Here is a 12696-nt window from a genome sequence, read left to right on the forward strand (position 1 = left end):
ATTAAAAGCCAAAACTGACGTCAATCAGCTTCAATTTGGTTTGATTAATTTACTCATTTCAATTGGTCCGATTTAATTTTAATCCCTTACATGAGGGGAGGGAGTTAAAATATAATGGAAAATACTATGCTAGTCTGGCTGATGAAATGCTCAGACTGAGTCGAGCATGGAAAGACCACATTGCTCCTAATTGTGCATTGAAGATGTTCTTGCACGCCCTCCTATTAGTTTGTGTGTCTGGCATTACCTATGTCAGACAATAGGGTTCTTGGGCTCTAAAACATAGTAGAGAAAAAAAAAAGCTACCTGGTTGTGTGGTTTTTGCACCTAGACATTGGTGCATGCAAAATTACGACACCACCCATGTAAAATAAAATATCTCATTAATGTTGATGCCTTTGTGTGTGTTCTCATTGGTAACCGTGTTAGCATAGGGGTCACATGACTTGCATCATTGTCTTGTCCAATATATTTCATTTTTTAGATAAGGGAACCCTATCAATCTAGTGTTGATTATGCCCAAACACAAGTGAATGTGAAAAGACTATGCTGCCCTTACCCTTGTGTGCTGAAGATGCTCCCTACACCGGCTCTACCTATGTGCTGGTATTATCTACACCATATTGATAGGGCTCTTTCTCCATCAAATATATAAATATATATATATATATTTTTTTTTTTTATGGGAGAGGGATAGATTTGCCACCGATATCAAGTATGTTAGCGGTTAGCACCAATAGGAACACATGATGGAGTATCATTTAGGAAGGATATGAGGGTCATTTCAGAAAAAGAGAAGAGAGAGATAGACACAATGGATGTTAGCATACTTGATATCCGCAGCATACCCAACCATTTCCCATTTTTTATATATATAGAAGCTGGAGTTTTGAAGAGGAAGAAAAGATTCAATAATATTTTGCAAAAAAACGCATCAGTAATTGTCGTATTCATCATCGTCCGATCCAAACACAACAAGATCTGGATTTACTGAATCAATGGGCTGGACGTACGGTGTTTCTCTTATGTAAGGAACACCACAGGAGATTTATCATTATATCCCACTCCGTATTCACCTCACAGGTTCACAACACCCCCCCTGGGGCCCCTTCCCCCCCCCCCCCCCCCCCCCCCAAAAAAAAAAAGACGCTTTGCTTTGTATTCTTGCTGTTCGATTGGAATATCATACTAGAATCTGATCAACTGATCGACATAAACAAGAAACAAAGAAATTTATAAAATAAAAATAAAAATAAAAAAACCAAGAATTTATTACGACTATTCGTCGTAAATATCCATCTCTCTCTCTCTCTCTCTCTCTCTCTCTATCATAAACAGATATAGTCCAGTACCGAAAGCGCCCACATTGGCACATGGATGCTTTCCCTCCCGCTGACCAGAATTTCCAATTAAAATTCACCAAACAGACGGAGACAGATGGTCATCCACTGAGAATAAATTCAAATTCAACGAAACAACTGATGGGACGATGAACTAGCTCAAGATGGAACAGAACAGCTGATACTAATCTGTTTAATTTAGCTACAAAATTAGTCAATACACCAACAAATCTGACTTCGATATCATAAATTTCGATTATCAAAGCCAATTTAAGAGAAAATCGAGAAGGGTTTTCCAATTAATTATCATTGGATTAAACTAATTCTTGCAGGAGGAAACATTTTTTTTTTTAGATTCAGAAGTTAGAACTTGAAATCCAAATATTAGAGAGAAGCAAATTTTTGAAGCTAAGATTAGAAGTTAGCGCTTTCGGAGTTCTTAACATACCAATGATTTACTCTGGGCCATAGAGTTCTTACAATGCGCAATAGCTCCCTGAATCGCACTCTGCAACTCCTCCATTGACGATGAATCTGAATGGTATGTTCCTCCTAGACCCCTCCCAGTGATCACAGAACTTGGACAAAGAACTCCCGAATGGCTCGGCGATGACCGCATCGATGATGGGCAGCTCGAGATGCAGCTTCTCCTTCGTGGGTATCTCAGACTCAGATTCCCAGAGAAGGAATGAGTGTCTTTCCTTGTGTTCGAAACTCCGCCGCCGCAGCCGCCACCGGCGGTGGAGACAGCCGCGGGGAATCTCTCTGTTTTCGACGGCAAAGATACTGCAGTTGCAATCGTCGACATCTTCTGCTCCTGTTGCTGTTGTTGCTTCTGTGAAAGCTTCTCATATAAAGGCTTCACCTTCTTCAAGTACTTACGAATGACGTCTTTGGCCGACGAGCTCATCCGCTTCACCGAAGATGCCGAGACCGAAACCGACACCGACACAGGCACGGGCACGTTCTCTTGATCTCTGTTCTTCCGAAACACAGAAGAGAATCTGGAAAAGGAAAAGTACTTGGGTTTCTTGATTTGTTCTCTGTGGTTGAGTCGTTTAATCAATTCGTCTTCCTCGGTAACGGAACTGGGTCTGGACGAGTCACACTCGGCGAGTAAACCGAGATCGCTGGAGAAGGAGGAGTGGGAATCGTTGGAACTGCCGGTGGAGTCACGAGAGGTGGTGGTGTTGGTGTCGGAGGAAGAGGAAGTACTGGAAGAGGCAAGCAAGAGGGTTCGAACCATAGAGAGGCGAGGAGAGAGGTGGAGAGGTAAGAGTTGGCCTTTATAGAAGAGTTCATCTGCAGGGCAGAGGTTGGAGGCGGTTTTGCGAGGGGAAATAGAGATCGTGAACTCGAAGTCTGAAGAAGAGGATGAAGAGAAAGAGTGAGAAGGAGAGGAAGGAGAGGTGAGAGACTTTGATGGTTCATTCTCTCCTTCTCTTCTTCTTCTTCTTCCACCTCCCATCTTTACTTGATTTTTGCTATGTTATCATTCAAATGGTGTGTCCTTAGTCTTTACATTGAAAGAAAATAGATTACAGAGATGGGTTTCTAGAGAGAGAGAGAGAGATGAGGGTGTTGTTTGGTTATAAATGTGAGTACAATAATGGAAGGGATGATCACATGAGGAGAGGAGAAGGGAAGATTGAAGTTTTGAAATTTCTGGTTGTAATTTCGTTTTCCTCTGTTACCCATTAACAGTTTACATGTGGATTGCAGGGATGTGTCGTGTTTGGAGTAATATACCGGTGTTTTTGGTAATCTCACGTGCCATGCACGTGGTAGGGGTGCTAAGAAACTAGAAAGAGATTACTCGTTTGATATTTTTCTATTTTTGTGGTGTTGATTTGGTAATTTACTATATAAATGAAGAAGGGGATCCCAGGCCATGGTTCAAAGAATCGGACCAGAATTGATGAAATTGGCCCAACCTGATTTTGATTATCCTTGATTCTCAATTTTTTGTTGATTTAGTCATTAATGCATATAGATTTTTCTGTCAATTTTTCTTAAATCAATAAAATAGTAGAAGCTATATATATATATGCTTCTTCCAAGTTTCTTTTTCAAGGATTATGGCCATATTCGATCTGCTTCGAAATAGAATTGATGGACAATGATGTTGTATCTAATTCCAAGTTTTTAAACCTTGCCCAATTCGATCTGGTTATGGTTATTTTCTCAAATTTTCTCGTTAGGAGCACTTTCTTTGAACCCCGGCTAATGTGATTCATGAGTGCTTGATGCTCCACTCTACACTTTGGTCATTTGATCGTTCAAGGATAGGTCAGCTTTCTTTTGTTTTTTCCTTCATCTTCCCTCTCGGAAGTACCATCTTAAGTTTGATCTCATCGTATATCCAACATTTTTCAAAGTTCTATTTGAGGAGAAAGAGGAGGAGGGGGGGAGTGCAGAGATGGGTCACGTTGAGTGGAAAATCGCATAGGAATGGGGCGGTGTTGGTGAGAGGTAAGAGGAAGGAGAGACACAAAGACCCTCAAAGGGGCATGGCTTAGATGGCTTGGGAGTTGGGACCATACCTAAGAATGTCTAGGTCTCGAGTTCAATTCCTCTATAAACTTAGGGTGAATATCCTAGTATCATGGAGTAACTAAGTTGATAAGGACTAAGTACCAACACCTCACATTTAAGAGGTCATGATTTCAGCCCTCCTTGAGAGAGAGAGGTTTCTTTTAAGGGCAATCCACTTGCCCATTCCTTATCCATGACAGTCCATCTCCCTCTCTTTATCATGGCACTAGGGCAAGTAGAGTGAGAGAGGGACCAAGCCCGGCTCAAACAAGGTGGGCCAACGTTTACGTACTGTTAACATTCTAGCTACATTATTTGTTAAAAGTATTATAAGTGTTGTTTCAGGGAACTACGCAAATTCCCTTAACCAACAGTTTAATGGGGGCCAGGCCGGCCACACTCCAATTGGAACACTATGCGTCTATGCCTGCGAATGACTTTACATGCACATGCATATGCACATGGCTCATGGCTGGGAGAGGTGAGTTGATACCTACCCCCATAACCTGATTCGTTGGTCTCATAAAAGGGAGATCTCAGTCAAACTATATATTATTTGACTATTCATATTAAGAATCTCTGGCCGCTTAATCCATCTAATTGAGAGAGAGAGAGAGAGAGAGAGAGAGAGAGAGAGAGAGAGAGAGAGAGAGAGAGAGAGAGGGAGTTGTGATTGACCAAGATTAATCTGTTTTTTTTTTTTTTTTTTTTCTAATCCTTAATTATTTAATAAAACTACTAAGTACTTAGTATCAAGACTCAGCGACCTCCACGAAGATGCTGTTGCCTGTTGGGAAGGTATTAAGGAGAGCGTACACGGTGTCGATGTAGATCACGTGAGAAGGGAAAGGTTAATGGGAAGATGATTACATTTTCCAAAACAAAGATTTGTAAGTTTAACTACAAATATCATTTGTTTATTATAAATTACAGCTAAACTTAAGTACATCAAAGTAAAGTTGTGAGGCATGATTCATGAACGCCATTTCAAAAATCAAAATTGAATCCATCGATTCATATCAGAATTGGTCATGATCGATTTCAATTTCGGCCAATTTGATAAGGCCAAATCTAGGGTTTGATATGGGATCATTGGGTTTTCAGATCTGACGGCTAATTCTAGGGTTTTTGGGATAGAATTAATTCAACCTCTAATTCTGATTTTAATAGTTTTGGGTATGAACCCAGAGAGAGTTGGCGTAGTCTTGTCCTCGTCTCAAGGACCTTTTCCCTAGTTGGTCGAGTGTGGAGTCAGCCAATGGGAAGGGTGAGAGACGGTTTGTCAATTGGGGGAGCGGTGAGTGCATTAGCACAACCAATGCTGCCAGCTCAAAAATCTTTTCCCCCATATATAGGTATATATGAAATGAGAAAAGAACCCTGGAGGTCGGACACATGTAACGTCCAGATACAACAGGTGTGAAATGATTATGCTGCCCCAGATGCTCCCTCTACTGTCATTGACCTGCACATCTGTCTGTAAAATGCACTAGAGAGGGCGAAAATCTATTACCGATATGAAATTATGAATTGAAGGTGCATGGAACAAACTACACTTTTAACAAATTTACAAAAGAGAAGATTGCTCTCTCCCTCTCACATTGGATTGATTAGGTAGATTTTAATTAGATGGCATTTAAAAGACCAGCTTTATCTAACAACTACCTTATATTAATGTCGCATGGCTTATCAATTAATACATCATTAGACCCAAGCAAGCCCAATCATCATCATTAAATAAAAAATGATTAGATTGATGAGGTTTGCACCTCTTAGACCAAGCCCCACTTGAGACTAGACTAATTAAGGAAAGGACATAGAAAGGACCAGCAACCAACAATGGTGAACTTTTAACAGTTGGATTCACAAAAGTAAGTAGAGTATGGGATAGGTTAGTTGGGCTCATTTACAACCACCAAACCAAGAACTGGTGCAAGTGCTCCACATTATTGCATGCAACCCATTTACTAATTAAACTTGTAAAGGTAAGGTTAGCCGTTCATTAAAATTGAATTACTGGTGGAAAGAGTGGACTTAATCAAAGGGACTGCCATGTTCAACTTTAAACTGTTCCAGTCAAAGACTTTCAAGTCCACATGATATCTCGCGGGTGGTTTAGCCTCGCAAGTAATAGCTTTTAGCAAGGGAAAAAATATTCCCTCAACTTGAAGTAGGAAGAGAGTTCCCCGAAAGGTAACATGGTAGTCAATAGAAGTGTAAGCAAAAGCATAAACAGGGATAGGATTTTTGGCTTTTAATGATGGGTGGGATGATCATGATCATTACGGCTCCTATGTGTTGACAGAGGGTTTTACTTCTTATATATTAGGAGATATATACCTAGGGTTTTTTTACCACATGAAAATAATGCGATAATTCTGATTATTGGATATCTAAGAAATGACGTGGAATTTCATATTATTCAATATATCATCTCTTCTCTATGCATTCCAAGGATTTAAAATCGGAATTAGGTCAAGCAAGTCAGCCAAACCAAATATTGATTCCTGCCTTTTTGAAGTTGTCTTGTTATATATACTTTGTTTTCCCTTTTATATATGATATATTTCACATAATATGAGAAAAATAAAGCTATCTACTTGTATGTGTTTATATTTAGACATAGATGAGTACAAAATGACTGTGTTACCACCCACCTCATGCACTAAAGATGCCTCTGTATGACTTTTTGTTGGTCTTTGCCTTGGTGCGGTCACTACGAAAGTTGTTAATGTTATCTTACCTAATATTTATAGTGTTCTATGCATCAAAATTGAATTTTACATATTTTGTGCATTTTCGTACGACGTTTGTTGATTATTTCCATAAATTTCCTTAATGTATCTTGCAACTGTCCTTATCAAACCTTCAAATAATTTTCTTCAAATTCATCCATTATAGTTGTTCATTCTATTCGAAGAATCTATGCTACAAAACCATACATGAGATTTTCATCTTTATATCTTGCGTGGCAGTCAAGGGTGATTATTGTTTGGGGTGGTGCAATGAACATTGGAAGGTTGAGATGACATCAACACGTGTCTCAATGTCGTTCTGACCATCAGATGCTTGTCGCATCACAGCACCCACGGCAAAGGATGTTTTCACGGCAGTCAACCACTAGCATGGTAGGAGCACTCATATTGTGTAATGACCAGAAAGATTGCGAATGTCAGATATGGTGGGGGTGGGGGTGGGGGTGGGGGGGGTGGACCTTATTGCCCTATTGGTAGGCAGGGATGCGGGCTAAGCAAAAGGGATCCATTCGCTGTCTACGTCATGATCTCTTCATGTGCCAAGTTTTAAGGCTTGCAAAGACCTTTTTCTGATCCCTCTGCGTGAACATTTAAAGAAAGATTAAAGACCCATTGTATTTAATCGTGGGGCTGATCCTGATTCCTGTGTATTTTGATGTATCCCAAAGTCCTTACAGTGGTCCTTGCACTCGATTGATGGTTAATTAGTAGTAGCCAGTAGCCACGTCATATCCATGTGGGTTAAATAGTTTTCTGAAGGGTATATGTCATTTGCCTGCTTTTGTTATGAAGTTTTGAGATTTCTATTAGCTACTGGAGTTATTAAATATTGATGGGAGAAATAACGTTACCTGATATTATGTACCTGAGTCAAGACATAATGAGTAGGTATAAAAAGAACATATTGTCTCTTATCATAGATGCTTGTGTGTCTTCTTATTAGTCTCAAATGCGGAAAAAAATCGTCTGTAATTCGGATCTGGTACAATTTCATGAAATACCACCTTCAGGGGGTGACATGTATTGATACAAATGCAATGGTCCAGATCTGATTTAAATGACTCTTCACTGATTTAAAGTTTTATTAGTTGTACCAGATCTGGACCATTGCATTGGTATCAATACACGTGTCACCCCCTGAAGGTGGTATTTTACGGAATTGTACTAGATCCGAATTGCAGACGATTTTAACCCGTGCTGGTGCGTGCATGCCATATCGGGTGGCATTCTCTCACCCATATTGATAAAAAAAATTCTGAAAAAAGCCTCTTTCTCTCTCTGGTTTTCCTTAAGGCTGCATTTGCTTGCAACGAGAATTTAAAGGGAAGAGAAGTGAAATTTTCATACTTTAAAAAGAAATGTATATAATCATTACTCCATATGATTGTAGAAACTACTTAAGGTTTTTAACCATATTTAGTAAAGAATATTTTACATGTAATTTTTATTTTACATATTATAGCAATGATTTTTGGATGCAAAATAAAGTGAAACTTTATAACAAAATATGGAATGATTTGAAGTTAATGTTAAAGTTATATGGATAATGATTACATATATTTCTTTTTTAAGTATGAAAATTTCACTTCATTTCCTTTTAATTCCCCTTACAACCAAACATAACCTAAGAGATTGGGAAGGAGGATTCCTTCATCAATGGTCATCATTGTACCTGGATACCAGACAAATGACTTTTTAACTTGATATTGCCACTACGACTTTATCAAGTGATTCCCATTAGGCCTTAGCCTTAGCAACAACAAGATCTCCAACTACCATATTGTCAATGAGAACTACATAATTGATAAAACGCTTTTTGGGATGAACCAATTCAGTACAATTCCACACCAAAATATAATGTGATATTGTGAAGAGGGCCCAAGAGGGGTTTCATAGGGACCAACGTAGGTAAAGTGTCAATCAGTTTGGTTCTATCTTATAGTTTTTGCTTGAACAGCAAGCATTAGGAGGTTAGTGTTTGGATTCCTGTAAAATGGGTGTGTGAGATTGTATTTTGTGTGTCCCCCCCCCCCCCCCCCCCTCTCTCCCTATCATTCCCCCTACCCTCTAGTTTGTGTGAGTAAAGTCCCATTGGACAGTTCGTTAGGAATAAGTATAAAAATAGAAAAAAATAATCAATTTGTTTTTATATTTTGGTTCAAGAAATTAAAATTAAAAGTAAACTGAATACTTTTCATTAGAGATTGAGTTCCTTGTCTGTCTACTTGGCATATGTTAGTATGTCATTGTGTCTATCTCTCTCCTCCCACAATAGGGGTAGATATGTCATTTCATAGGATGTAGGAGAAAGATATATAGCCAGTAGCCAACGCTAGCATACCCTATGCAGTTTTGCATCATCTTTCTCCCTTTTTAGAACCTCAGATCAAAATTGAATCAAATCGGATTTGGTTTTATTTTCAGTTCTTATTCAATTTCATTCGGTTGGTAAATTCAGCTTAAGTGAGAAAAATAATCCAATAAGGAAATTACAATCTCATGAATATATAATCCAAGAATCTCCAATTTGGTATCATTTAGGCATTCTTGTAAAACTCAACAAAGAAACCCATAATAGGTAATTTGACACGACTGATCAAAGCCATGTAATGGTAAAGTTTAGTATAATTAATGTTCAATTTGTACATATTAAAGTTTATTTAATTTCGGTTCAAACCAACAGTTTAGTCTAAAACCAAAGCCAAATGAAATTTTACTTTCAAGAAACAAAATCAAACAAAAAAATTTCAGTTTAATTCTAAACTGTCAGTTTCAGTTTTGGATCTAAATTGACAGAGTATTTCAGACCTCCAACATATAGAGGGAACAATGATCACAATAGATTTGTGGCATGAACCCTTCACCTGCGTGAAAGAAAACTTGCCATTTTATGTGCATATGTGGCCCATGTGGTGGATCATTTTGCTATAGTCTCTATAATCATGAGTCATGAGTCATGAGTCATGAGTCGTGTAGTTTTTAAAAATTACAAGAATGCAACATGATTTATCAAATTAGAGTCACCTAATCTTTTTTCTTGACAATATTTTCCAAAACTAAATTAAATATTACAAAATTACCCAAAAGAGTGCCCCTCCCTTGCCATCTAAATCATTTTTTTGACAATGTTACCCCCACTTCCCGTTCCTGCATCTTTGACTACCACTTCCACACCATGACTGCTCACAATTGCAGAGACGGGTAATTTAATAAATTGAAACTCGTTTCTTGACTAATCTTATAATTTTCCCACTAGCTCTTTTTTTATTCACAGGAAGAGAGATCTTTGATACTATCTTAAAATGTGTGGAACTAAAAGGGATCACAAACATTTTTAGTTGTAAACAATTTCATATTGTATACATAAAAAAAAAAAATAAAAAAAATAAAAAAAGAAGAAGAAGAAGAAGAAGAAGAATATAGGCTCCAATTAGGGGTGCAATAGGGCCGGGTTGGCTGGGCTTCTTAAAACCCTAGCCCAACCCTTAGTCCCCTTAACTGGGCCCAAACCCGTCCTGACCTTAACTCAGGGCTGCAAAACTTCAACCCAGACCCTACCCTTCAGGTTTTAGCCCAACCCTTACCCGCCCTGATTGGTCATGATTTTTCAGGGTCGGGTCGGGATGACCCTGATTGACCCTGACCCTAGTTTTCCATCAAGGGCCGGGTATACCCTGACCCTGACCCTACAAAATATGAAATAACTTAAAAATAAAAAGGGAAAAGGTTGGGTATGCCGCCATATCAAGTATGGTAGCACCCATTGTGTCTATCTCTCTCTTTTCTTTTTCTGAAATGACCCTCATATCCTTTATGAATGATACTCCATCATGTGTTCCTATTGGTGTTATCCGCTAGCATACTTGATATCGGCAACATACCTATCCCTCTCCCAAATAAAAAATATTCATAATAAAGAGGACATAAAAAACACATTTACAAATTACTTGTTATGAAGAGAACATCCTAAAGCAAACATTCAAATAATACAAATAACTAACTATTATGATAAGTAAGGAGGAGATCATCCTAAGAAAGTAAATAATCTAAAAAATTTCAATTATTTGTCATGATAAACAAAGAGATCATCCTAATAAGGCAAACAATTCGAAGATCTCAAAACCCTTGTCATGTTAAACAAAGAGATCTTTTTATTGGTAAAAAAGATAAGAGAGACCGGTGAGATTGTGAGAAGATATATTAGGAGTTTTGAGGTGTCAAATACTCAATGTGAAATAATATATAAAGTTAGGTTAAAATCATGGTCACAACTTGGGTCATAACCAGGGTCAACATTAGGGCCAAAATCAGGGTTCCAGGTTGGGCCAAAAGTTAGGGTAAAAAAATCAGTGCCAGGTTCAGGGCGGGCTAGGCGGGCCAAAGACATCAATCATTACCGGCCCTAACCCTGACTCAGGGTCAGAAATTTTAGGGCCATGTCAGCCCTCAAGGCCAGAATTTTTGGGTCGGTACTTATTCGGGATTAGGGCAGGCCAAGGGCTGGTTTAGGCCGTTAGGGCCAAACTTGCACCCCTAGCTCCAATAATTCACTATTTTTCAATAATTGTCATAAATTGTACCAAATAAAACATTTCCTTTATTATATTTCACTTTGGAGTCTTTTAAATTACAGAAAATAGAATCAAAAAGAAAAAATTGTCACATTTATTACACAAGATATCTTGGAACTCTTCAATGGCATCTTTCCTAGACTAGTTCTTCAATTTTTCAAAGAAAAAGATGTTTCTACAACACATTCCTATACAGTCCACCTACTTGTTGCCATATGGAAGGATGATATATGATTTTTATATTTTGGATACGTCAAATATTAGTCTTCAAAATCCTATTCAATCATGTACCATCTCATGTATTCCCGTAACTCATTTGAAATGCTATGCACCTTCTTGCTAGTCTTGTATTTTCAAAGTTTGATTTACCCTTTTCGTATGAGTCCCATCAAACACTTCAGATGTGAGGGACCTAGGCTTACCTATACAACAAATTTGGTCTCATCCAAATGACCACGTAATAAATTTAGGTCCTACAATAACCCCTTTCCTAAGTAGGCCGAGTATCAATATCATATCGGTCGATACGTGTCAATATCACCAATATCCATTACCAATATGATACGGGTTGAAATCGTCTGCAATTCCAATCTCGTACAATTCCGTGCAATACCACCTTCAGGCAATGACACGTGTATTGATACCAATACAATGGTCCAGATCTGGTACAACTAATAAAACATTAAATCAGTGAAGAGGCATTTAAATCATATCTGGACCATTGCATTGGTATCAATACACGTGTCACCCCCTGAAGGTGGTATTTCACGGAATTGTACGAGATCGGAATTGCAGACGATTTTTTTCCATATGATACTGATTCGGACCACAAGGATCAACCAAAAAGTGACTTTCTAAAAAAAAAAAAATTGTTTTTGTTTTGATAGAGCTGATTTTGCCCCGATCCCTATATTACCGGTACAAATATCAATGGTGATCGATACCGATACCGATACCTATACCTGTAACTGTGGCTAATAGGAGAGCTTGGTGTCAATTCTTCACAACATTTCACAATTTCAGCACTATCTGGACCTGCCATATAGTAACTGGACCCTGATTTAGTCCAAAGATGTGCGTAAGCCCAAGCCCAACCCATCCATTGGGCTGGATTTTACAGGCCAAATCCTCATAGTGTTGGGCTGGGCCGACTCAAGTTGTTGTGCCACATAAGGAAAGCATCTCGAGAGATTTGTGCTGGCATATCCAGGGTACAATTGTAAAATAAAATTCCTTATTGGACAAAAATGCCACCGAGATGCCTTTCCAATTCCACCCATTTAACCTTGAGGGGTAATTTGGTAAACGTAGGACTGAAAATTTTGTACTTTTCCCCACAGAGCGTACTGCACGCACCCCCCCAACACAGATCTATTTGGATCAGGATTTCGACTTTTTTGTTTTTTTGATAGAAGATCAGGATTTTGACGGTTGATATCTAAACCTCACGTTTTTCTCAGTGCCGTCGAGCTTATCGTACGAGAGTCCTGGACA

General features: G+C 38.5%; 1 protein-coding gene across 1 annotated transcript; it reads right to left on the minus strand.

Moving 5' to 3' along the window:
- Positions 1 to 1505: 1505 nt before the first annotated feature.
- Positions 1506 to 3018, minus strand: LOC122057364 (probable membrane-associated kinase regulator 1). Its single transcript, XM_042619435.1, has one exon. It carries the CDS (start codon positions 2806 to 2808, stop codon positions 1780 to 1782), a length of 1029 nt encoding a protein of 342 aa, XP_042475369.1. The 5' UTR covers positions 2809 to 3018; the 3' UTR covers positions 1506 to 1779.
- Positions 3019 to 12696: the final 9678 nt, after the last annotated feature.

The sequence above is a fragment of the Macadamia integrifolia genome, chromosome 12 (assembly GCF_013358625.1).
Source record: "Macadamia integrifolia cultivar HAES 741 chromosome 12, SCU_Mint_v3, whole genome shotgun sequence".
Lineage (NCBI taxonomy): Eukaryota > Viridiplantae > Streptophyta > Magnoliopsida > Proteales > Proteaceae > Macadamia > Macadamia integrifolia.

Coding starts and splice junctions, on each gene's coding strand:
- LOC122057364 (XM_042619435.1), bottom strand. CDS start 2,808: ATGGGAGGTGGAAGAAGAAGAAGAAGAGAAGGAGAGAATGAACCATCA.